Source organism: Lissotriton helveticus, chromosome 2_1 (genome assembly GCF_964261635.1).
Source record: "Lissotriton helveticus chromosome 2_1, aLisHel1.1, whole genome shotgun sequence".
In the NCBI taxonomy this organism is placed as follows: domain Eukaryota; kingdom Metazoa; phylum Chordata; class Amphibia; order Caudata; family Salamandridae; genus Lissotriton; species Lissotriton helveticus.
The window spans coordinates 1,909,702-1,936,443 of NC_136059.1; the positions used below are offsets into that span (position 1 = coordinate 1,909,702).

The 26,742-nt window shown below is 49.4% G+C and overlaps 1 protein-coding gene across 1 annotated transcript in view; it reads left to right on the forward strand.

Annotated features, from left to right (window-relative positions):
• The window catches only part of LOC144817647 (uncharacterized), a 297,722-nt gene that overhangs the window by 84,372 nt on the left and 186,608 nt on the right, over nt 1-26,742 (forward strand). The window contains exon 3 of the mRNA XM_078674368.1: nt 26,005-26,216. Within this exon, the coding sequence (XP_078530494.1) occupies nt 26,126-26,216 (91 nt within the window). The 5' untranslated portion in view covers nt 26,005-26,125. The remainder of the gene's footprint in view (nt 1-26,004; nt 26,217-26,742) is intronic.

Here is a 26,742-nt window from a genome sequence, read left to right on the forward strand (position 1 = left end):
TGATCAACCTCGTCCAAAATCCGCTCCCAATATCTAGTGAGTTTCGGGCAGTGCCATAGCAGGTAGTAGTGTGCCGGGGCTGCCACAACCCCGCCAACATAGGCCATCACTCCGAGGGTTCCATTTCTGCATTCGGGCGGGAGTGTAATACCGATAGGAAGCAATTTTATAAGAAGTCTCTATGTGCCCCATATTGTATGCTGTATTCTATAAAATATGTTGTTCCATTCCTGCGTGGACAATGTTCACCCCAGTTCTCCCCCCCATCGTATCTGGCTCGGAGATTTACCTTTGCGCAGCTGCAATGAGAGATGAGAGTACATTTCTGACATGATACTTTTATCATCTTTCTTAGGAAACAACCATTTTTCGAAGGGGGACAGGCTTGCCTGAGCTCTAGTCGCAGCACCAACCACCCAATGCAGGATTTGCGCGTGGAGGTATTGGTCCCGATCTAGCCAGCCATAATTCTCCTTAAGTTGGGCAAAGGGAATAGGGCCATTGTAATCGAAAAGACATCCAAGCCGTTTACACCCACCTTCCGTCCATCGTCACCCTTAGGCATACATGGAGGAAAGTCTGGATTCGAGAATATGGGGGCTAGGGGAGAAGGGAACGTGGTGAGGCCAGCAGCGATTGCCACCCTATCCTAGACCCAAAATACCGGGCTGGTAACAGGGTAGGAATACAGCCCCCAAGCTCTATAAGACCTAGGCAACCACCCCTCTCTCCAGATGTGTCTACCCGCCCCCGTCTGGTCCATAAAGACCCAATGCTTTTCTGTGAGTGGTCGATTCCACTCCACCAAGAAACGCAACTGAGCGGCCTGATAGTATTGCGTCACATTGGGTTTCGCTAGGCCTCCGTACCCTTTTGATCATTGCAGGAGGGGTTTCTGCAATCTGGGTTTTATGGTCCCCCAAATAAAACGCTCAGTTGCCCTCTGAAGCTTGGGAAGGAAGCTAAGGGGTGGTTTTTGCGGAAACGTCTGAAAAATATATAGGGCTGTAGGGAGGATGTTCCTCTTTACTGAGGCAAGCCTACCAAACCATGACAGCGGAAGTCGCTGCCAGTGGAACAAATCCTTGTGAATAAGATCAGGCAATTTGGAAATAGTCTCGGCAGTAGCACGTTTGAAACCCCTTAAGGCGCCTGGTCCATACGTGTTCAGTGCTGCCTTTTACAAGACCTTTTGTCCGGAGCGAGCCCCCATACTTACCCGACTGTTCCATTCCTTTGCTGAGACACACTTACTGAAACAATGCTCCAAGCTGTGATTACAGTCATACCAAATCGGGTAAGGACCTTGAACTCTGTAGTTCGTACCGCCAGATTTCTCTACTGAATATTGATGCTAAGCACATAACTTACGCAGCAAACAGGAGGCACAAGCTGTCAAGGCGGATAGGCTTATCCAAGGCTGCTGTGTTACTAGTTGGTAGGGGCTAACAGATGCCGCGTCTAAGTAGGGCAGCGGATCCAAGGAAATTGAAGCATCACGTGCATACAGATCCGCGTAACGAGCCGGGAAGCTATCAGCAATACCAGTAGCTTCGGTGGACTCCATCCCCGCCACACTGCGGATCCTTTTAACAGCTTGTGCCTGCTGTTTGCTGCGTAAGTTATGTGCTAACATTCGGCCCCCTCTATTGGTCCCCACATAGTAGTTATGCTTCAGACATAGTATTGCATGTTCAGCCCTATCTAATTCTGAGCGTTTGAGGTATAGCCGCTCTTTTTGAAGCAGTCCCCATATCCACGGAGCACCAGAACATTTATGGATAGTCTCCAATTCCCTTACCTTTAGCTCAAGCTCTGCCTCTTATATCTCCTCATTTTATTATCAAATGCAGGCTTGGCTATGAGAGCACCCCGGGTTACCAACTTCGATGCCTCCCATTCCGAAGACAAAGCTGCGGTGCCTTCCTCCTTCAGCGAAAGATACTCCCGAATGGTATTACTCAGTGAGGTCACTATCGCCAGGGACAGCAGAATAGTGTCCTGGAGGCGCCACTGAAGAGCCCTATCGTAGGAAAGAGAAACCGATATCGATAATGTTATGAACGGACACGTTCCCAGGCGGAAGGGGAAGCTAGGAAATGAACCAACCGGGCATAGGTCTTATGAACCACAGAAAAGTAGGTGTAGTCCCGTTCCCAAGGGTGTAGGGCCCGCCACACCTCACGCAGGCTACAATCATCAAACCATTCCCGGCCTCCTACCGACTGGGCAACCCTACCACCAACCCTCTGGATAGAGCGGTCTAGTTCACCATCCATCACCACAATTAAATCTCCTCCCACCACAACAGCCGCATCAGGGGAGTGTAGTACCTTAGCTAGGGCGTCCAATAAGAAGGCCTCTTGGTGCTCATTGGAAGCCACCGTAAAATAGAATGTATCTATTCGTACCCTAAGGGCCAGTAATCAGCCCTTGATTTCAGCCACAAGCCCCAGGAAAATGCTTGGAAAACAAGATTGCCACCCCATCCTACCCACCTCCTGCACTTCCCCGAGGACCAGAACTGCTGTGGGAACCCTCTAGCATGCATTCTGTGTGTCTTTTGGGAGTAGGTGAGTCTCTTGGAGCAAACAAATCCCCCTAAGGAATGCTCTAACAAATATAAAACCGCTTTTCTCTTAGTAGGGTTATTAAGACCTTCCACATTTAAGCTAACTATTTTAGTCTCAGCAGTTATGCGAGGGAGAACAGATCTAGGGAAGACATAGTCGTCTTGTGCAAAACCCACAGGAGACCGAAGGAGCTTCGTGAAATATGGGATAACCCACTAGTAACACACGGAGTGAAAGAGTGTTGAGGAATTGGCTCGCTGGAGGGGAACCCCACGCAAAACATTAAGAACCCCAACATTCCAAAAAAATAAATGAATAAATGACTTAACAAAGAGTGTTCAAAGTCCATTAATGACTGGAAGTCCAAACACAAGGGGGCAACCAAGAAGGCAGAAAACACATACCAATATCATGGTTTAGCCAGCCCCGCCCACACCAGGCCTGTCGCCGCAAGATCTCAGAGGCCACAAGAGCCTTTAGCTGTGGGGATTAGCAGCATCACCCTCTGCACCAGAGAGTGAACGAATCACGGCTGACCTTTCTTTGGTGATATCAGCTGGATCGGGGCGCAATCTGTCCAATCTGCACTCGGTCTTGGAGCCTGGTCGACGGCCAGGCAGGCCCCCGGTTCCAGGAGGGAAACCCTGCGACGCTTGTCCATCAAGGGTGAGGTTAAGTAGTCTGCATGTCTCTGCTAGAGAGCGAAGCTGGTGAAGCTTGCCCTTATATCGATAAATGAGGCAGAATGGGTGACCTCAAGATTAAGAAATTACTGCAGATCGCAGGTGATTTGTCACAAGTTGAAAATCTCTCCTTTTCTGCAATGTACTGGCCGCTAGGTCCTGAAATAATTGTGGTGAGTGGTCTCAAATTTGTAGCGATTGGGTGGATCGAGCTGCTTTCAAGATGGCTATGTTTACTTTAAAGTCTTGGACGCAAACTAAAATATCTGCTGATTGGCGATTAGGTATACACGGGGGCCCACTCGATGGCAACGGTCCACTTTGATCACTTGGCACAGCGCTAAACAAGGCCTGTACGTAGCGTTCTAGGTTATCTCCTTCCACGCCGGTAGGGACCTCCCGGATATGAATATTTTTCCACCGCGATCTGTTCTCTAAATCTTCTGTATGCGATTGGAGGTCAAGTTGTTGGTCTTGCAACCGGATAACCTCCTGTTAAAGCAGTCAAAATTCCTCCTCTTTGGATATCGAGCATTCTTCCAGCACGACGGCCACCCTTTACCCAACGGCGTCCACATCACAACGGACTTCTCTCAGGTCAGACTGCAAGTCTGTGTTCACCTTCAGGATATCCTCCCAAAGAGAAGCGAACAGGGATTCCAAAAATTCTCAGGGCACGCGACGTCGGGGCCCTCGTCTCCCCTGGTCTGCGCTGATCCCCAGTATTCTTAAGGAGTAGGTCACGCACAGACCGTTCTTTTTTCCCCTTGGCGGTCATCATGATCCCCGCTCTGCCGGTTCCAGTAGGGCGATTTAATTGGGGCTAAGGAAGCCAATTGTAGAAGCAGGCCCATAGGAGAGCAGGCGAGGCAATAAGCAGCTCCAAGTTGTATGCGCCGGACCCCTATCAATGGGAGCACTCTGTGGTTCTCTGTACACCATATAGGTCATGGCTCCACAAAGTGTTAAGCCAAAGGAACAGTCTCAGGATCCCTAGTCACAACGCAAGCGGACACTGGTGGGCGATGTCCCCGGGCAAAGAAACCACAGAGCCGAGGCCCAAACTATGATATCATGAATCTAAAGCGCAGCAAGGCAGTGCTATACCAGACAGGACTGGGTTGCTATGTTCCGGGGATCACCGACTAGGCCCAGACTGTTGGCCTACGTGCCTGTTCTTGGTGAGTGGATGAACCCGTAAACACAATGAGTTCAATACGGGTAGGCTATAGTCCGCCGCCACACGTATTGAGCCCCAGACAATGTCTCTGGGGGAGGCTCCCGGCGACAGTCGTCCCCTCTTAATACCACTCTATGAGGGGTGCACTAGGAACCGTCCCGGTACATCCCTTGATGCCTTCACTCATACATCTGATGGTACAGCTGTGCAGGACTGGACTCACTGCTCCTCAAGGGCTCCTCAGTGTCCTCCAAGTGTGCCCCCGTGAAGCACCTCACTAGTAGGTGTGGGTCCACGAAGATCCACTTCCCTGCGTCAGGACACTTCGGGGGTACCTCGACCTCCTCCCTCCTCGGGCACCGGGCACAAACCACAGCCGCTCCCCGTGCGATGAGTCCTTACCGGCCAAACCAGGGAGGGAGAGTCCTTTTGTGCATGGCCATCCGTTAGGCCGCACCTCAGCCGATCCACAGTGTCCCCGGGCTCAGCTGGCCTTGCGGCGTTACTGCGTCAGCACCGCCGACTTCAGGTGCCCCTGGAATACTGCCAGGAGCAAGACAGCCTCCAAGAGCGCCAGATTGGGCCACAACACCCGCCGGCCAGCTAGGCCCGCTACATAGAGGACTCATGCAGGAACAAGCTCTTGGCATTGCTGTGATTAGGGGGGGGAGAAATGCGGCTCGGGAGCAAATGGTAATGAGCGCGTGAATGGGAAGAGCGGCCGTGGGAGGGGAAGTCGGAGAGTGCGAAGTGCAGGCGGGGGGCGGGTGCGGAGCCTTTGAAGTGTGTGTGGCTTTCATGTGGTGATGCGAGGCAGGCGGATAGAAGCGCGTTCGCGAGACCACATGTACTTCTGGAAATCCGCATTTTTCAGAGCTTAGTTTAGCTCTTAGTTTAGCCCCAATAGTCTCGTCCTATTCATTCCTTGCGGAATGGAATAGGACGAGACCTAAAAATGACCAGGACAGTCGGATCAGGACAGCGCCCCCTCTGCCCTCGGGCTGGACCCGCTGTCTGTCTGTCTGTCTCCGGAGCAGAGCGGGCGGGGTAGAGACGGTAGTCAGTCGGGATTGCCTAGGTGAATCCGAGAGTCACCGGCCCTCGAGAGGCCGAGCTTTGCTCCCCGTTGCAAGGGAAGGCGTCGGATCGGAGCAGGGGATACCTCGTTCTTGCCTCCAGTGCCCCACAGCTGCGCAGCGCCTCCGGTGCCAGGAAAGAGGGGGTTCGGGGCGCTATAGTGATGCTCATAGGCCCTCCGGTGCCAGGAAAGAGGGGGTTCGGTCGCTCTAGTGATGCTCAGAGGCCCTCCGGTGCCAGGAAAGAGGGGGTTCAGGGCGCTATAGTGATGCTCAGAGGCCCGGCTGAGACGTCTCCCGAACAAAGAGCGTCCGATCAGCCTGCCATCTTAGCCACGCCCACCCACAATGCTTTTTAAAATGAACAAGTGTAGCTAAAAGTCGGGACTCACTTTCCTAAAAATGTTGCCTAGGGTGTGCAGGTATCAACACACCTTAAGCAGGTGTGAAGGACCAACTTTCACCTGCGTATCTTGTGAGCGAAAAATGCCCCCAGTAGAATAAGCTGTGGTAGGGACGGTGTCCGGGGCAAGCAAAGAAGTAGTAAGATAGGTAGGCAAAGTGAAGATAACTCCTGCAAGAACTAGGCAGGACGGGTGGGTACCGGGTCCCCAATAGCAAGGAAGGCGGGTGCAGGGGTGCCTGGAGGGGGGGGATCAGAAAGTTCAAGGTAGGCAAAGAAACACTAGGCTTCCCTTCCTTGTCTCCCTTTTAGAGCTACACTGTCATTTCATCAACATTTTGCGAGTCCTAAACCGATATCTGTAGCAGGCTCATTAACCCCCAGTCTGATTTACTGGGATGGAACCTCCTGCAGGAGCATTTACCCTGAGAGCTAGATTGTTCAGAGTATAGAAGAAATAAGAGTAGACGATAGAGCTGCATAAAATCCAGGAGCCCCAGAGTGACCAAAGAACATGAGGGCTCAGAGCCAACATCATGGAGGCCGTGGTTTTCGACCGCCCGACCTCAGAAGCTCAGACCTCTCCAGGGCCAATCGAGGCGCCTGAGCTGCGGTCTCCGAGTCTTTTTGGCTCTGCAGATCGTGGGCTGAGAGCTCCCACTTCCTTTTTCCTCTAAAAAAGAGGGGGAAACACTCAACACCAGACCTCAGATATTAAACATTGGCTGCTTGGTCTGACTAAAAGAAAGGCACACAGATGATATTTTAAAGCATGCCATGTTGCTAAAAAACATACTTAATAAATTAGAAGGTTTAAGTCTGGTTAGCCACGAATTTTGCAAATATCATGCGCGGCCACCATTACTATTGAAAAAATAAAGCGCTGGGTAAAACAAATGTTGCAAAAAGTAGAGTTGGGCGAGCCACGCTCAACAAAAGAAAAGTAGCGCGGCTGCCATTGTTAATGTCCAAGCACGGCTGAACTGCAAAAAGAAAATCATTACGGTGCGGAGAGCGAGTTGCGCTTGCAACAGCAGGTAGGAGAAAGTCACGTGAGAACAAAGTGCTCACAGACTGTAAATAAAGCTTACTGACACATGTAGAGTCAAAAGCTTTATTCGATTGTTGACAAGCAATCCTAAAAGCACTTAAAGCATATCATTACTACAACATTACATGTGTTACAAAGTCAAATTCATTACATTCAGAAATGTTTAGCATTCCATGGGGAATAAGTCGTTATTAAATTGTCAGTTCATCTCAAGTTAAAAAGTAATAACGATACTATACATGAAACAGGTTATTATGCTCCCACTGTAAGTTAAAAGAACATTTAGATAAGCATTTGTTTCCTTAAGCTAAGAACCTTTTGCAGGATAAAAGCCATCCTATAAATGCTGTGTACATTATCTAGATATTGCAATGCCAAAAGGGCGGGACGACACTGACGGAACCCAAGAATTTTCAGCACAGGGAGCAGACACAATTTCCCCACAGAAGAATAAAATTTACAAAAAAGGATAACATGGAGCAAAGTTTGTTCAGAAATGTTATCACAAGGGCACGGCTGGAGGTTTTGAGACCAGTCATTTAGGGTAGGAAAAGTGACTAGCCTATGGAAAACCCCCAACCGAAATCGGATTAGAAGGAACCTTCGTATGCCCCCAGGACATAAGTAAGATAGGGTTGAATATTAAAAGTAATTAAAATTATCTGATTGTGTAGGATAGTGGGCTTTACTATCTCATATGTCAATCTGATAGTATCCAACATAGATCCTTCCTAGTTATGTCCCCAATGGAGCTAGGATTAGTAAAATATTCTGGGTGGCCAAGATCTTTTAGAAAGTTACGAACGTAATTTAACCATGGGATCCTCAGGGCCCGTCCAAACTCAGTACATCCAGGAGTATATCTCTGTTTAATTTTGCCTCTTCTTTTGTCCAGAGTCTGTGCCATAACAGCACAAGCTCAAGTTTAATCAAATCCGAAATAAAGGTGAGGCGCAGCTCCGCATGGCGTATGTATGTTGAGGTACCATTAGGAACGGATAAAATATATTTAAAAAAATAATGTTCTACTTTTTGAATGGGAAGCAGGTCAACTGGCGCCCATACCCCAGTCCCGTAAACAGCTGCAGAGGCACATTTTGCTTTATAAATCTTAATAAGTTCCTCCGGAGGCCTCTTGCCTAGTTTTTTAGCAAAGGAGCTAATAGTAGATGTATTACGTAATAGTACTAGTTTTTTTGCAGCCACAGCCTGTGTCCATAGATCATTGTTGGCGAAAAGAATGCCCAAATAAGAAAATGTTCTAGTAGGCCTTATCTTTTGTCCAGATACAAACATGTCTTTGGATTTTATGTTGCCAGAACCGCAACGCATTATAGATGTTTTTGAGGAGTTAACTCTTAGCCCTAGATCATTCATAAAATTGGTGAAATTATTTCGTACCTTCTGAAGTCCTACTTGAGTGCGGGACGTAAGTACCGCATCGTCTGCATACAAGAGGGCTGGAATCGAGTCTGTATGGGAGGTTACCACATGAGAAAAAGAGGTACCAAGGAGGCACTACTAAGCCTATTCACCAATCAAAAGCCACTATTTACAAAGGACAGTAACAGGAGTCAATTGAAAAGATGGGCGGAAAAATGGGCTGAGCTTCCAGTCCAGACCTAAATATAGCATGTCTCGAAGAGACAGCGTAAGCGCTGCCTAGGTGAGACCTAAAAACGGGGGAATCACTCTCCACAGTTGTCACGCCTCGCTCAAACCATAAGGCGCATAGCAATTCATCACATCAATCTCCTGGCGGAACATGTGCCAGGGACAAGCAATCAAATTGCAGGCCTTTGCAGAAGGATGCAGCAGCAAGTCCACAAATGGAAACTCCACCCGAGAGTCCTCCTACCATAGGTGTGTTTCATACTGCCAGCATCAAAAAGTAAACCCTTTAGATGCTCAGGTATAAATAATTCTTTGTTATGTTACATCTTCAAACCTCAGGTTTAGCCTGCACTCCTATATGCATACACCTTACTGCCATAGAGCTTATCTACAAAATAGACAACATATATCTTTTTTTCTAAAGACCAGTCTTTAAAGCATTCATGAAAGACTCTAAAGAGAGTAATTCCCTCTACACTTCCACCAGCGCTGGTATGGAATCTTAACATTGTACTAGCACGGCTCATGAGGCCTCCATTTGAGCCACTACATTCCTGCCAACTCCAGCACATATCTTGGAAAATAGCTTTTTAATAGCCACCACTTCACTCACACGTGTCAGAGAGCTCAAGGCACTAACCTTACAAGAACCGCTCTTCCAACTCCACTGAGACAAGGTAGTGCTCCGAACAAACCTCACGTTTCTTCCCAAAGTAGTCTCTCCTTTTCATATTAATCAGTCAATAGAATTGCCTGTCTTCCTTTTGCAACCTGATTCTGTTGCTGAGAGAGCTCTTCATACTCTGGACGCCAAAAGAGCATTAATGTATTATATCGACAGAATAAAAGCATTCCGAAAACTAAGCAATTATTTGTTGCTTTCTTACCCCCTCACATTGGAAGCCCAAGATCAAAAATTTATTTTTTCAGGTGGGTAGGCTTGCCTCTCTGTCTTTTGATGTAGGCGGGCCTCTCTGTCTTTTGATGTAGGCGTGCCTCTCTGTCTTTTGATTTAGGCGTGCCTCTCTGTCTTTTGATGTAGGCGTGCCTCTCTGTCTTTTGATGTAGGCGTGCTTCTCTGTCTTTTGATGTAGGCGTGCTTCTCTGTCTTTTGATGTAGGCGTGCCTCTCTGTCTTTTGATGTAGGCGTGCATCTCTGTCTTTTGATGTAGGCGTGCCTCTCTGTCTTTTTATGTTGGCGTGCTTCTCTGCTTTCGATGTAGGCGTGCTTCTCTGTCTTTTGATGTAGGCGTGCTTCTCTGTCTTTTGATGTAGGCGTGCCTCTCTGTCTTTTGATGTAGGCGTGCCTCTCTGTCTTTTGATGTAGGTGTGCATCTCTGTCTTTTGATGTAGGCGTGCATCTCTGTCTTTTGATGTAGGCGTGCCTCTCTGTCTTTTTATGTTGGCGTGCTTCTCTGCTTTCGATGTAGGCGTGCTTCTCTGTCTTTTGATGTAGGTATGCTTCTCTGTCTTTTGATGTAGGCGTGCTTCTCTGTCTTTTGATGTAGGCGTGCTTCTCTGTCTTTTGATGTAGGCGTGCTTCTCTGTCTTTTGATGTAGGCGTGCCTCTCTGTCTTATGATGTAGGCGTGCCTTTCTGTCTTTTGATGTAAGCTTGCCTCACTGTCTTTTTATGTTGGAGTGCTTCTCTGTCTTTTGATGTAGGCGGGCCTCTCTGTCTTTTGATGTAGGCGTGCCTCTCTGTTTTTTGATGTAGGCGTGCCTCTCTGTCTTTGATGTATTTATTTAGGTATTTAAAGAGTTTTCTATAGCGCTGGCTAGACCCGTAGGTATCAGAGCACTTTACATAAGGTCAACAATGTTACAACAATGATACAATTACACGTTATATCAAATATATGCGACACATTAAAGGAAGAGAAGGAGGGACAAGTAGAGCGGAATGGGGGAGAGGGGGAGTGAGAAGGGAAAGAACGAGGGGGAAAACGAGATGAGAGACAAAGGGAAAGTCAGCCTAAAGATCGAATGGGTAGGTGACGGCCGAGGATGTAATCCACAGCCATTCCCCCCTATAGCTCTCAAGGTAGCTCCAACTGGCATCGGTCAGAAAGATAGTTAGAAAGGAGACGAGGAAAAAGCAGAATTGCAGAAATACGATGAAGGGGGGGGTGGGGGTGGGCAAGACCGGGAGAAAACTGTGCCCAAGGTCCAGCTGGGTAGGTGACAGGGGATGAACCAAGGCCGATCTCCTCATTAGCTGAACAGAGCAGCTCCGCCGGGCGTCGGACATAATGCTCGAACTCCGCTGTCAGGATAGAGCTCAAGTGTACTCAGGGATTGTCAGATTAGTGCGGGGGAGGCGGGAAGACATGGTCTGAAAGAATTCCAGATGTAATTTTGAGGTCAGGCACAGTCCTCGTAGGGTTATGTAAGGAAAAGTAGAGCAAGGGGGAAAAAAGTCACCACTGGCGGCCATGTTGGGTCAGGCATCCTGGGACCGTTATCCACACCATGGGTGTGTCGGGTACGACAGAACTTTACAGGGAAGGAAGGGCCAGTCTCCCTTATTTCTTAAAAAGGACACAAGATCTCCCAGGCGTCCCTAAGCGCTCGGGAGTAGCGCATTTCCTCTAAGGTGTGCTTCTCTGTCTTTTGATGTAGGCGTACCTCTCTGTCTTTTGATGTAGGCTTGATTCACTGTCTTTTGATGTAGGCGTGCTTCTCTCTTTTGATGTAGGCTTGCTTCACTGTCTTTTGATGTAATCGTGCTTCTCTGTCTTTTGATGTAGGCTTGCCTCACTGTCTTTTGATGTAGGTGTGCTTCCCTGTCTTTCGATGTAGGCGTCCCTCTCTGTTTTTCGATGTAGGCGTGCCTCTCTGTCTTTCGATGTAGGCGTGCCTCTCTGTCTTTCGATGTAGGCATGCCTCTCTGTCTTTCGATGTAGGCGTGCCTCTCTGTCCTTCGATGTAGGCGTGCCTCTCTGTCTTTCGATGTAGGCTTGCCTCTCTGTCGTTTTATGTAGGCGTGCCTCTCTGTCTTTTGATGTAGGCGTGCCTCTCTGTCTTTTGATGTAGGCGTGCCTCTCTTTCGATGTAGGCGTGCCTCTCTCTTTCGATGTAGGCTTGCCTCTCTGTCTTTTGATGTAGGCGTGCCTTGAGGTACTGGGTTTTTAAGAACCGGCACAGAACCGGTAACCCAGCGGTGCCAGGGGATCAACACACCAGAGACCTCGGGTTCTCCTGAGTCAGACCTACAGAAACTTCAGAGTCTTCCAGGTGAAGTCAAAGATTCGTTTATTGGCTGCAACCAAGGTGACAGGGTCCTAGAAGTACGATACAAGTATATTCAGGAGACTGCACACTTTCACAAAGTTAGGTTTCTCTTCTTATACACAATTTTCACCCTTGGGCAAAACATTCCTTGGATTCGCGGTATTTCATTTATGGTTACTGATTTACAAAAGAAAAGCAGAGTCATGATGACATGTACATATTTCACGTCGTGCTGCCCATAACCAATCATCCGGCAAGGCCCAACATTTCATCAGATATCGCTGGACCCCTAATAAAAATGGTCACCTCCCCATCATAAAACAAGTGAGGAAAAGGAGTGGAGAAAGATGTGAGCGAGATATGGCAGGTGTGCGTGCTGAAATGGCTTTATGGCCGGTTGGGCCTAGATACTATCTTGCTCGGCCACTGGGAGGGAACTGACCTAACGAGTTCGGCCTGGGGCAATGGTTCTAACTTGTACTGGGGTCAGGGAGAAGTCGATTAAGGAGTATGTGTCCTTGTGGAATCAAATTCGACTGGATTAAGGCCTATGTAGAGGGCAACATGCAACTAAGGGTTCAGAAGGTAAATGACGATTTCGAGGTGAAATCGTCACTCGAATATGCCGAAAATACATGTACTTGATGTACTCGTCATTCTCGGTTTTTTGATACCAAATTCGTCCTATTTCGACGAAGTTTTTATTCTCGAGTCCAGTACTATTATATGAATCCAGATTTTTCAGAACCACAGACCCTCCTTTTGCCCTTACATAGGCAATTAATCTATCCTCATGTTAATCTGAGTCCAGATCTATATTCCTAAAGTCATTGAGATGTTGCTGCAACATCATTCTAGTGCTTAGCTCATGTCTTGACACAGGCTTCCTTACACATGATGTAACACAGAGGCCACATATTGCAGGAGCACACTGTATGCACAGACAGAACAGGAAAAGAATGGCTAAGACCATCCCAATGACCATCAGAATTTTCCATCCCCAGGCAGATATCAGTCCCCAGAACCATCCCATTAATGACCAATCTCCTTTATCCACATGAATAGATTCGGAAATCTTATGTAGTTTGGAGATGGCCCCGTACACTGTTGGAGCATTATCTGGAATAAAAATGCAACAACTGGACTGGATCAATTTGCATACTCCACCTCGGTCCGCAAGTATTACATCCAAAGCGACCCGGTTCTGAAGGGTCATCAGTCGATCTGACTGGAGCTCAGCAGTCAGGTTACTAAGGGCACCAGCAGTTTCAATCACGGTGGATTCAACTACCCTTGTCAATTGCCTTATGTTTCTGCTGTTAACCATGGCTCCCCAGAACGGCAGAACACCCATTGCAAAGTCACCAAATTCTTGACCTGCAGTGTCTTCTTTACTCAAAACACCTCTAACTACCCTTGTCCGATGGTAATCCGCCGCTGCTGTGTAGGTGGGAGGTAACAGGAATGAAACAAAACATGAGCCCGAGAAGTCAGGGGGCAACCATGTATAGGCTCTATCACGGCAGATGAAATAAGTACCCTTAGCGGCTAAAAAGGCAGGGGAAGTCTGGGATCCAAAAACGTACGTTTCTGTGCAGACACTCTTCCCTAGCTGAGCTCTGGGATTCTTACCAATACCTTGCAGACACAGGTGACCTTGATGGGGTACGATCCAGATAGGGGACGATCTCTTGGCTTGCTGTTTCTCACTTAATGTAGTGCCATATCCGGTCACATTCCAACCTACATATGCAAGTATCTCATCATCCGGGGTATCTTCGTAAGAAGTTACTTCCTTGACCATGTCAACTATACCCTTGACTAGGGCGCTAGTCTTGAGGTTGTCTTTAACAGAACGTAGGGGCTGGATTTCTCGTGCATATATGAACATTGTCCTATATGCCCATACTGACCCATTGTGACTAAATGGCAGGACCAAATAGGGGATACCTCTATCCGTGGTGTGGGGCATGAGACCAGACACCCAACAGTTGGTTGTGTTCATTACAAGTTGGTGTTGGTGTAATAGCTGAACGAAGGAGTTATTAATGAACTCTAATCTCCTATTTGATTCGTGGTCAGGCAAAGGGTGGAAAGAATGAGAGGAAACAGTAGGAGGAGGTATGGGTGATGTAGTGGGCGCAAATGTCACATGAAAAGAGAATAAAACATAGCTTATCAAAAAGACCATTACGCTAAATAGCATAAAAATACACATTATTATAAAAAATTTCTTTCTCATTGTTTTCAAAAGTCTCTGCTTAAAGTTCATTTGTTTGGCAGTTCTCTCCACATCAGGAAACTCCATCCTCTCTAAGGTGCTGCCCGCGGCGGTAGGTTGTTTCTGCTAAAGGGTGCTTCCGTCAGTCTAGGGTGACTCCCTTGGACCAACTGGAACCAGCGACCTATTGTCGTCAGCTGCACCCAAAAGTCTTTAATCAACCGCGACCCTAGCAGCGGAACCCGGATGGCGGTTCAAGAAAAACAAAAATAAGCAAGTTACCTTGATGGGAGAATCTGCACTTTCAAAAATAGGATTTGGGGGAAAAAAAATTTTTTTCTTTATTAGTCCACAGGTTTTTCTCTCGGATCATAAAATAAATCACTTTTACTTTTAGTCTGTTTTTCTTGGTCGCAAATTGTAGCATCTTTTCCCGGGTACTGTCTGGTCCAGAAATAGTAGCTCAGGTTCCACAGAGTTCAATTGTTCTGATGGCGGCGTAGTTTCTTGAAAAATGTTCCCACTCTTACAATCACGTTTAGCTTCTTTTACACGTTCATCAGTGCCTCCTTTTCGGACCCCTTGGTCATGTGGCAGAGGGAAGGGTATCTTCTTACAATGGATCCCGTGGACCCAATTGGCCTTCCCCTCCACTTTAACAGTCGACCTTGTGGACAGGAGGACGAGGTGAGGCCCGGTCCATCTGGGCTGGTCGTTTCTTGTCCTCTGGAAATTGCGGATCAATATCCAGGAACTGGGGTCAATGGAGTGACCCGGTGTCTCAGAGACCGGAGGCAAGGTGTTGTGGACCTGTTGATATAAAACACGCAATTTAGCCGTCAATTCATACAAATAGTCAAGCAAAATGGGGTGTTGCAGCTCGCTAAACTTCATGGGCCTAGGCACTCCCCATATGTTGGCTGGCCGACCAAAGATTATCTCATAGGGGCTGAGTTTCATTCGCGAATGCACAGTCATTCTGGTGGATAGGAGTGCTAAGGATAGAGCGTCGGGCCATTTAAGACCCGTGCTCGCTTGGATTTTGGCCAATTTAAGTTTAAGCGTGCCATTGTAACATTCCACTAATCCAGCTGATTGGGGGTGATTTGCAGCGTGGAACTTCTGCCTAATGCCTAGCCCTTCACACACTCTTTTCATCACACAACCCACAAATTCACTTCCGTTGTCCGACCAGACCATTCTAGGCATTCCGAACCTGGGGAAGAACTCTTTCACAAGGGCTTTCGCTGTGGACAAGGCAGTATTGTCCCTTAGGGGATAGGCTTCTACCCATCTTGAGAAGGCACAAACAACCACGAGCACATATTTTAAGTTGTTGCACCTCTCCATGTGTATGAAATCTAGCTGCAAAACCTCGAACGGATACGTAGGAGGTGCAAAATGACCAGCTGGAGTTGGGGTTCCCCTACCAGGATTGTGCTTCAGACATACCATGCAATTCTTGACAACATTCTCTGCACACTTGGGAATCCCTGAATTCTTCCACACTGGGGCCAACGACTCGCAAATCCCTTTCGCGCTGATATGGGCCATCCCATGAGCCATTGTAACCACTGCAGGCACATATGCATCGGGTAACAACCACCTCTGTTGCTCTGTCGATTCAGTCCAACAACCATTTGCATCCATTCTCCCTGTACTTTCTCTCCACATGCTTAACTCTTTCTTCGTGGCCTCAGCTTGGATGGACTTCACACTTTCTATCGTGTCTTCACATATTCCAACATCACCAGTCCATCTTTCTGGGCTCGCGACATACATTCGGCTCATCATATTCTTTACCGTTTCCTTAGCAGTTTCATCAGCAAATGCATTTCCACGACCAACATCATCAATCACTTTCTTGTGTGCACTACACTTCACGATCGCTACTTTCAGGGGCAACGTCAGTGATTCAAGAAGCTCATTCACCAACTGACCATGCTGAATCTTAGCTCCATGCGAAGTCAGGAACCCACGTTCTCTCCACAATCGTCCAAAACTGTGAGCCACTCCAAAAGCATACTGACTGTCGGTATAGATAGTCACTTTCATTCCTTTGGATAACACACATGCTCTCGTTAGCGCCACGAGTTCAGCGGCTTGAGCTGAACCATGTGGTATTCGCGCAGTTTCAACGATTGTGTGCAAAGTTGTGACAGCATACGCTGTAGTCACGTTACCATTTGGGAGTTTAAAGCATGAACCATCCACCCATAATGTACCATCACACTCAGCAAGAGGAGTGTCTAATAAATCAACTCTCCCTTTTGTCTCCTCCTCTGTTCTGAGGAAACAATCGTGCTGTTCTGAAACATCCGATTCCTCAGCAATTGGTAACAATGTGGCTATGTTCAAGGTACTGCACCTTTTGATGTTTACATGGCTCGCTAGTAGCATCAATTCATAACTGGACAGTCGAGCACTAGTTAAATGCTGTGTCTTGGTCCTATTTAACAACGTGTCTACTGCATGTGGGACCATCACGATTAGTGTATTATTCATTACTAGACCTGCAGACTGTCGAATAGAAACAGCTGCTGCTGCTGTGGCCCTTAAACAACTTGGCAATGCTCGTGCTACCGGATCCAAAGTTGACGAAAAATAGGCGCATGGCCGCTGTCTATCTCCGTATAACTGAGTCAGCACGGACAATGCACAGCCCTCCTTCTCGTGGACATATAATGTGAAAGGCTTACTGTAGTTGGGGTTACCTAACACAGGGGCCGAACATAATGCTGTGCGTAATTCGAGAAAACTTTTCTGACACTCATCGGACCAAGGAATGGGATTGGGTGTATTTGTACACGTTAGTGCCAATAGGGTTTGGCTAATAACGAAAAATTTGGAATCCACTGTCTACAGTACGATGTAATGCCCAAGAAAGCGCGTACTTCCCTCTGCGTTCTTGGCACATTCAATTTAGCTATTGCCTGAATTCTTTCTGGGGTCAGTTTCCTTCCCTCCTTCGATAAGAGATGACCTAAGTAGGTCACTTCTTGTCGACAATATTGGAGCTTGGAAAGTGACACCTTGTGATGTAGATCACATAGATGACGCAGTAATTCCAACATGGCCATTTTACAAATTTTCTCAGTATCCGCAGCGATGAGCAAATCGTCCACGTACTGTACGAGAGTGGAACCTTTGGGCAAAACCATTGTGTCAAGCTGACTTTTCAGAGCTTGACTGTATATTGAGGGGCTTTCACAGTAGCCTTGAGGAGCGCGTTTGAAGCGGAAGCTGTGACCACCTAAACTAAAGGAAAAAATATCCCTGCTTTCCTCAGCAATCGGGATACTGAAGAAAGCATTCTTCAGGTCAATCACCGAAAACCAGGATGCGGATGCTGGAATCATAGTCAATAATGTTGTAATGTCGGGGACAACTGGGAATTGTGGCACCACTATCTTATTTACTTCCCTAAGATCAATCACGAATCTATACACAGGTGGCTGAGAAGGGTCAGTTCGTTTTAAAACAGGCAGAACAGGACTATTGCAAACATTGCCTCGTGTTTCTTCAATTACGTCTTTCTCGATTAACTCGTAAACAATCGCTAGCAAAGCTTTTTCGCCTTCATTGGATATTCTGTATTGGGGAATTCGTGGCATTTTGACATTCGGTTTCAATGTTACAATATACGGTGGAATTTCTAAAAGACCTACATCATTCGGACCAGTAGCCCAAAGAATATCTGGAAGGAGTGCCAATTCTGCTGGAAGTGCATTTCTCGACAAATACATGGGAGAAACGACTTTCTTACCTAAAGTAAGTTGTACTCCTGAGGGAGAACAGTACAAAGTCGCATACAATCTTTTTAGCAAATCTAATCCTAGCAAATTTTCACCACAACCTGTTGTCAAAATAAGGGGTGCTTCGAATTCACAAGGACCAACAGAAAGAGATAAAGGGTCAGAAATCGGATTTCTAACCGGGGCGCCAGAAAAACCTACGGAAACGTTCATTTCGCCAGACAAAGGTGCGCCAGGGAGTTTGGAGTGCATAATCGAACTCTTTGTAGCACCAGTATCCAACAGAAAAGGTTCTGACACACCCGATGTGATCACCTCAACGTAAGGTCCACTCTGATCTACTGGAACTGAAACAACTCCCTCTCCTTGTCTAAGGCTGTCCTAGCAATCATTACTCTCCCACTGCTCATTTTCTGTGTAATACTCATCGACGTAGTATTGAGCTGTCCTGTCAGATACGTTATTTTGCTGGTCAAACCTGTTCATAGAGTTTTGTGGTGGAAGGGGACGTGCGTCCTGAGGGGCGTTTCCACGCCCTCTACCTCTAGGCGCTTGCTGACTACCACGACCTCTTACGCCAGAAAATCCATGTGCCCGTTGTGGCAGGGCAGGACAGTCATATTTGTAATGACCCTCTTGTTTGCAGTATAAACACTGGTTGGGACCTACGCGGTTTTGATTGTAATCCAATCTCTGCAAGTTTCTCTGAGGCTGCTGAAAAGTGTTCTGGTACTGATTCGGACCATTAATATTTCTGTTACCACCACCACGTGGCGGATAGGCTTGCTGTAGCAAAACCTTCGTTTTGAGTTCTCTAGCTTTCTTCTCTACTTTATCTTTCTCATCCTTGTCTCTATTCTCGTAGTACTGTGCGGTAGCTAATATCTGGGCTGAAGATGAGACTGCCCAAGAACTTTCTGAATCTTTTAATTTCCTACACAAGTCTGGAAGTAGATTGTGCACAAATTTATCGACAAACAATCTCTGACCACCTTCTGTGGTCATATCTTGACCGCTGTGGTCAATGAATGTTTCTTCAAATCTGGTGAAGAAATCTGAAACAGCTTCTTCTTTCTTTTGCTTGCATGCAGATAACTTATCCCAATTTACGCGTATTGCAGGCATTATCGTTTTCATGTAATCTACTATTCTACTAGGTAGTTCCGCTATCAGGGGCTCAGGCTTGGCACCACCAACTTGTCGTGCATCTGCAGCAGTAATATTAGCCCACGTGTCACCTAATTCCTGGTCATGATCTACATGACGAATTTTTCCCCATAAAGGCTGTGGAACAACGTTCCCGAATAACATATCGATATCGGCCAAGTTCATTATACATGACCCAGCAGTTTGCGACAATTCTTTATAGTACCCTGCAGGATTTTTACGCGGATCTGGTAGTGTTTGTTTGAGTGCTAAAACTTCAGCTCGCTTCCATGGAACATGTACCCATACTCGGTGAAAGTGGGGCAGGACAGGTGGGACAGCTGTCGCGTCACCCTCTCTCCATTGTGGGGGAACTTCTCTCATAGGGTATTGTCGTGCCTTTTTCCTACTAGATGCACTGGATTCCGATGGTGACCCAGAACTACTTCCCTTACTTCGATATGATAATAGCATTTCAACTGCTTTTTCTACATCGGGACCTACAATCATACCCTCTCCGAACTTAAATCGTACACGACACATTTCTAACGGGATGCATTCTTGATCATTGTCTTCTAAATCCTCGCCAAGAAAGACACACATTTGTTCGAACACATATCTCTGTGTCGCCGTTTCCCATTGATGAAAAACTTCCATGACAGACTGTAAATCATATTTTGCAGTGTCCATGACCCATTTCCGAGCTAAATTATTCAGAGAATCTCTCTCTTGATAATCAGGCAGTTGACTTCGCAACTGTCTTCGTCCTATGTTAGGGGTCGCAGCAGGCGACCCAAAGAGGGGTAAAAGAAGATTAGTAACAGTGCTGGCCATTTTCTGCCGAAGGGAAGGTGAAACTGAAGGACAAACAGATGAAGAAACGGGGTGAGATAAGGCTGTGGTAGAGATGGCTGAAGAGGGATCACTAATAATAGATGTGATACTAGGCAAAATCGTAGAAAACACAGGAGAAACAGAAGTTGTCGGTGGGCCTGAAGGAGGCTGCACCGAAGAAGTAGGAGCCAGCTGAAGAACAGCTGGTGGGTGCTGTGGAAGAGCCGGAGGCGCAGCTTGTGCAACTAAAGGTTGCGGGGGTGCTGTAGCATTCTGCGCATAGGGGGGTGGCGAAGTTAATAATTGCGACATTAATTTGTCTTTTTCACGCTCTTTTGCTGTCCCTTGCTGAAGAGACGGCAAAACTGGATAACACTTATCTATTGCCATTTTACGTTGCCTGTGCAACTGCTCATTTATCTGCTCTTCCTCATTATCTTTAAACTGCACGGCAGCTTGCATTACTGAAAGTCCCCCTTCTCTCTTATTTTTCTTAGCTAATTTAATTTCTTTTTGTTTGGCTTCTTTTCGCCATAGGCGGAAAGAGTCAAACATCGCCGGCCGGGCTTTCTTTTTGAAGAGTTTAACTTCAAGGTTGTCTAAGATTTCAGAATCAAAGCTACCATATTGGGGCCATTTTAAAACACCATCTTTCCTAGTGTATTTAATCCATACCTCGTTGTAAACGATGGGGCCTACCCCATGTTTAACGTATAGCTCGTAAGTCGGAGTTCCAACTGGAGGAACCGGACATGAGTCCTCCAATCGGGAGTCCCTATTATTACTACCAAGACAAAACAAATTCCCGAGTCTAAGACTAGGCATCCTCGCTCTCTAGTCTAGTTCCAAAACTTCAAAGGATTTATCGATTACGATATTTCTTGTGAATACACGAGTCCTTCGGTTATGGTGCTTGCAAGTACCAATAAAAACCTTTATGTATCTCCAAGATACCACAAAGTAAGTCCAACTAAGGACTAGGAGACGCTCCACTTATACTTAACTGAAAAATATCGATGGCTTCACCAGAAGACTCGTCTCAGCGTTTCGCTCTACCGAAAATTTCGAGGGTCCAACATCAGGGCGATAGCCAAGGCAGCAGTCCTTGTAGCCGTCGGGAAGCGGGGAACCTCGTAGTAAAGACCTTCGGACCACGTCGACATGCAGGGGTCGATGAGGTGGTGGGCCCTCCTCCGGAATTTTCACACGAAGCTCCTCACGATCTTCAGGCTGATTGGTACCATTGGAATCGCTCCAACGCTGGGCGCCAAATGAGGTACTGGGTTTTTAAGAACCGGCACAGAACCGGTAACCCAGCGGTGCCAGGGGATCAACACACCAGAGACCTCGGGTTCTCCTGAGTCAGACCTACAGAAACTTCAGAGTCTTCCAGGTGAAGTCAAAGATTCGTTTATTGGCTGCAACCAAGGTGACAGGGTCCTAGAAGTACGATACAAGTATATTCAGGAGACTGCACACTTTCACAAAGTTAGGTTTCTCTTCTTATACACAATTTTCACCCTTGGGCAAAACATTCCTTGGATTCGCGGTATTTCATTTATGGTTACTGATTTACAAAAGAAAAGCAGAGTCATGATGACATGTACATATTTCACGTCGTGCTGCCCATAACAAATCATCCGGCAAGGCCCAACATTTCATCAGATATCGCTGGACCCCTAATAAAAATGGTCACCTCCCCATCATAAAACAAGTGAGGAAAAGGAGTGGAGAAAGATGTGAGCGAGATATGGCAGGTGTGCGTGCTGAAATGGCTTTATGGCCGGTTGGGCCTAGATACTATCTTGCTCGGCCACTGGGAGGGAACTGACCTAACGAGTTCGGCCTGGGGCAATGGTTCTAACTTGTACTGGGGTCAGGGAGAAGTCGATTAAGGAGTATGTGTCCTTGTGGAATCAAATTCGACTGGATTAAGGCCTATGTAGAGGGCAACATGCAACTAAGGGTTCAGAAGGTAAATGACGATTTCGAGGTGAAATAGTCACTCGAATATGCCGAAAATACATGTACTTGATGTACTCGTCATTCTCGGTTTTTTGATACCAAATTCGTCCTATTTCGACGAAGTTTTTATTCTCGAGTCCAGTACTATTATATGAATCCAGATTTTTCAGAACCACAGCCTCTCTGTCTTTTGATATAGGCGTGCCTCTCTCTTTCGATGTAGGCATGCCTCTCTGTCTTTTGATGTAGGCGTGCCTCTCTGTCTTTTGATGTAGGCGTGCCTCTCTGTCTTTTGATGTAGGCGTGCCTCTCTGTCTTTTGATGTAGGCGTGCCTCTCTGTCTTTTGATGTAGGCGTGCCTCTCTGTCTTTCGATGTAGGCGTGCCTCCCTCTTTGCTGATGGCGGCGTGCCTCCCTCTTTGCTGATGGCGGCGTGCCTCCCTCTTTGCTGATGGCGGCGTGCCTCCCTCTTTGCTGATGGAAGCGTGCCTCCCTCTTTGCTGATGGCGGCGTGCCTCCCTCTTTGCTGATGGCGGCGTGCCTCCCTCTTTGCTGATGGCGGCGTGCCTCCCTCTTTGCTGATGGCGGCAAGCCTCCCTCTTTGCTGATGGCGGCGTGCCTCCCTCTTTGCTGATGGCGGCGTGCCTCCCTCTTTGCTGATGGCGGCGTGCCTCCCTCTTTGCTGATGGAGGCGTGCCTCCCTCTTTGCTGATGGAGGCGTGCCTCCCTGTGTGCTGATGGAGGCGCGCCTCCCTGTGTGCTGATGGAGGCGCGCCTCCCTATGTGCTGATGGAGGCGCGCCTCCCTATGTGCTGATGGAGGCGCACCTCCCTATGTGCTGATGGAGACGCACCTCCCTGTGTGCTGATGGAGACGCGCCTCCCTGTGTGCTAATGGAGGCCTGCCTCCCTCTTTGCTGATGGAGGCGTGCCTCCCTGTGTGCTGATGGAGGCGTGCCTCCCTGTGTGCTGATGGAGGCGTGCCTCCCTGTGTGCTGATGGAGGCGTGCCTCCCTGTGTGCTGATGGAGGCGCGCCTCCCTGTGTGCTGATGGAGGTGCGCCTCCCTGTGTGCTGATGGAGGCGCGCCTCCCTGTGTGCTGATGGAGGCGCGCCTCCCTGTGTGCTGATGGAGGCGCGCCTCCCTGTGTGCTGATGGAGGCGCGCCTCCCTGTGTGCTGATGGAGGCGCGCCTCCCTGTGTGCTGATGGAGGCGCGCCTCCCTGTGTGCTGATGGAGGCGCGCCTCCCTGTGTGCTGATGGAGGCGCGCCTCCCTGTGTGCTGATGGAGGCGCGCCTCCCTGTGTGCTGATGGAGGCGCGCCTCCCTGTTTGCTGATGGAGGCGCGCCTCCCTGTTTGCTGATGGAGGCGCGCCACCCTGTGTGCTGATGGAGGACACGCCTCTCTGTGTGCTGATGGAGGCGCGCCACCCTGTGTGCTGATGGAGGCGTGCCACCCTGTGTGCTGATGGAGGCGCGCCTCCCTGTCTTTCGATGTAGGCGTGCCTCTCTGTCTTTCGATGTAGGCGTGCCTCTCTGTCTTTCGATGTAGGCGTGCCTCTCTGTCTTTCGATGTAGGCGTGCCTCTCTGTCTTTCGATGTAGGCGTGCCTCTCTGTCTTTCGATGTAGGCGTGCCTCTCTGTCCTTCGATGTAGGCGTGCCTCTCTGTCCTTCGATGTAGGCGTGCCTCTCTGTCCTTCGATGTAGGCGTGCCTCTCTGTCCTTCGATGTAGGCGTGCCTCTCTGTCCTTCGATGTAGGCTTGCCTCTCTGTCTTTTGATGTAGGCGTGCCTCTCTGTCTTTTGATGTAGGCATGCCTCTCAGTGTTTTGATGTAGGCGTGCCTCTCTGTCTTTTGATGTAGGCGTGCCTCTCTGTCTTTTGATGTAGGCATGCCTCTCAGTGTTTTGATGTAGGCATGCCTCTCAGTGTTTTGATGTAGGCATGCCTCTCTCTTTCGATGTAGGCGTGCCTCTCTGTCTTTCGATGTAGGCGTGCCTCTCTGTCCTTCGATGTAGGCGTGCCTCTCTGTCCTTCGATGTAGGCGTGCCTCTCTGTCCTTCGATGTAGGCGTGCCTCTCTGTCCTTCGATGTAGGCGTGCCTCTCTGTCCTTCGATGTAGGCGTGCCTCTCTGTCCTTCGATGTAGGCGTGCCTCTCTGTCCTTCGATGTAGGCGTGCCTCTCTGTCTTTTGATGTAGGCATGCCTCTCAGTGTTTTGATGTAGGCGTGCCTCTCTGTCTTTTGATGTAGGCGTGCCTCTCTGTCTTTTGATGTAGGCATGCCTCTCAGTGTTTTGATGTAGGCATGCCTCTCAGTGTTTTGATGTAGGCATGCCTCTCTCTTTCGATGTAGGCGTGCCTCTCTGTCTTTCGATATAGGCGTGTCTTTCTGTCTTTTGATGAAGGCACATCTCCTTGTGCTTTGATGCAGATGTTGTCTGATGAAAGTACTGCTCCTCCGCTTCTGATTCAGGTATGCCTCCCTGTTTACTGATGGAGGCGTGCCTCCCTGTTTACTGATGGAGGCGTGCCTCCCTGTTTGCTGATGGAGGCGTGCCTCCCTCTTTGCTGATGGCGGCGTGCCTCCCTCTTTGCTGATGGCGGCGTGCCTCCCTCTTTGCTGATGGCGGCGTGCCTCCCTCTTTGCTGATGGCGGCGTGCCTCCCTCTTTGCTGATGGAGGCGCGCCTCCCTCTTTGCTGATGGAGGCGCGCCTCCCTGTGTGCTGATGGAGGCGTGCCACCCTGTGTGCTGATGGAGGCGCGCCTCCCTGTGTGCTGATGGAGACGCGCCTCCCTGTGTGCTGATGGAGGCGCGCCTCCCTGTGTGCTGATGGAGACGCGCCTCCCTGTGTGCTGATGGAGGCGCGCCTCCCTGTGTGCTGATGGAGGCCTGCCTCCCTCTTTGCTGATGGAGGCGTGCCTCCCTGTGTGCTGATGGAGGCGTGCCTCCCTGTGTGCTGATGGAGGCGTGCCTCCCTGTGTGCTGATGGAGGCGCGCCTCCCTGTGTGCTGATGGAGGCGCGCCTCCCTGTGTGCTGATGGAGGCGCGCCTCCCTGTGTGCTGATGGAGGCGCGCCTCCCTGTGTGCTGATGGAGGCGCGCCTCCCTGTGTGCTGATGGAGGCGCGCCTCCCTGTTTGCTGATGGAGGCGCGCCTCCCTGTTTGCTGATGGAGGCGCGCCTCCCTGTGTGCTGATGGAGGCGCGCCTCCCTGTGTGCTGATGGAGGCGCGCCTCCCTGTGTGCTGATGGAGGCGCGCCTCCCTGTGTGCTGATGGAGGCGCGCCTCCCTGTGTGCTGATGGAGGCGCGCCTCCCTGTGTGCTGATGGAGGCGCGCCTCCCTGTGTGCTGATGGAGGCGCGCCTCCCTGTGTGCTGATGGAGGCGCGCCTCCCTGTGTGCTGATGGAGGCGCGCCTCCCTGTGTGCTGATGGAGGCGCGCCTCCCTGTGTGCTGATGGAGGCGCGCCTCCCTGTGTGCTGATGGAGGCGCGCCTCCCTGTGTGCTGATGGAGGCGCGCCTCCCTGTTTGCTGATGGAGGCGCGCCTCCCTGTGTGCTGATGGAGGCGCGCCACCCTGTGTGCTGATGGAGGACACGCCTCTCTGTGTGCTGATGGAGGCGCGCCACCCTGTGTGCTGATGGAGGCGCGCCACCCTGTGTGCTGATGGAGGCGCGCCTCCCTGTGTGCTGATGGAGGCGCGCCTCCCTGTTTGCTGATGGAGGCGCGCCTCCCTGTTTGCTGATGGAGGCGCGCCTCCCTGTGTGCTGATGGAGGCGCACCTCCCTGTGTGCGGATGGAGGCGCGCCACCCTGTGTGCTGATGGAGGCGCGCCTCCCTGTGTGCTGATGGAGGCGCGCCTCCCTGTGTGCTGATGGAGGCGCGCCTCCCTGTGTGCTGATGGAGGCGCGCCTCCCTGTGTGCTGATGGAGGCGCGCCTCCCTGTGTGCTGATGGAGGCGCGCCTCCCTGTGTGCTGATGGAGGCGCGCCTCCCTGTTTGCTGATGGAGGCGCGCCACCCTGTGTGCTGATGGAGGACACGCCTCTCTGTGTGCTGATGGAGGACACGCCTCCCTGTTTGCTGATGGAGGCGTGCCTCCCTGTGTGCTGATGGAGGCGCGCCTCCCTGTGTGCTGTTGGAGGCGCGCCACCCTGTGTGCTGATGGAGGACACGCCTCTCTGTGTGCTGATGGAGGCACGCCTCTCTTTGTGCTGATGGAGGCACGCCTCCCTGTCTTATGATGATGGCATGTCTCCTTGTGTTTTAATGCAGGTACACCTGCCTGTCTTCTGATAGAGGCGTGCCGCCCTGTCTTCTGATGGAGGAAGGCCTCCCTGTTTGCTGATGCAAGCGTACATGCGCTACCGTCGCAGAACGACCAATCAGGAGCCACATGGAGTGTGTCCAGCTCAGACATCCCAGACAGATATTCCCTCGTGTCCGCTGGAGAAGCTTTGTGGCGCGGCTGGTGGTAGTGCCTTCTGGTATGTGTTTCAGCTGTTAATTTCTTTCATGAGTAAGGTGTGCCCAGCTGTTTTGTATTGGCTAGAAAAGGTGCGCTCAGTTGCTTTTTACTGACTAGAAGAGGTGCCCCTAGCTGCTTTTACTGGATAGAGCAGGTGCGCCTCGCTGCTTTTACTGGATAGAGCAGGTGCGCCTAGAAGCTTTTTGCTGGATAGAGCAGGTGCGCCTAGCTGCTTTTTGCTGGATAGAGCAGGTGCGCCTAGCAGCTTTTTACTGGATAGAGCAGGTGCGCCTAGCAGCTTTTTACTGGATAGAGCAGGTGTGCCTAGCATCTTTTTACTGAATAGAGCAGGTGCGCCTAGCAGCTCTTTACTGGATAGAGCAGGTGCGCCTAGCAACATTTTACTGGATAGAGCAGGTGCGCCTAGCTGCTTTTTGCTGGATAGAGCAGGTGCGCCTAGCTGCTTTTTGCTGGATTAGCTGCTTTTTGCTGGATAGAGCAGGTGCGCCTAGCTGCTTTTTACTGGATAGAGCAGGCGCGCCTAG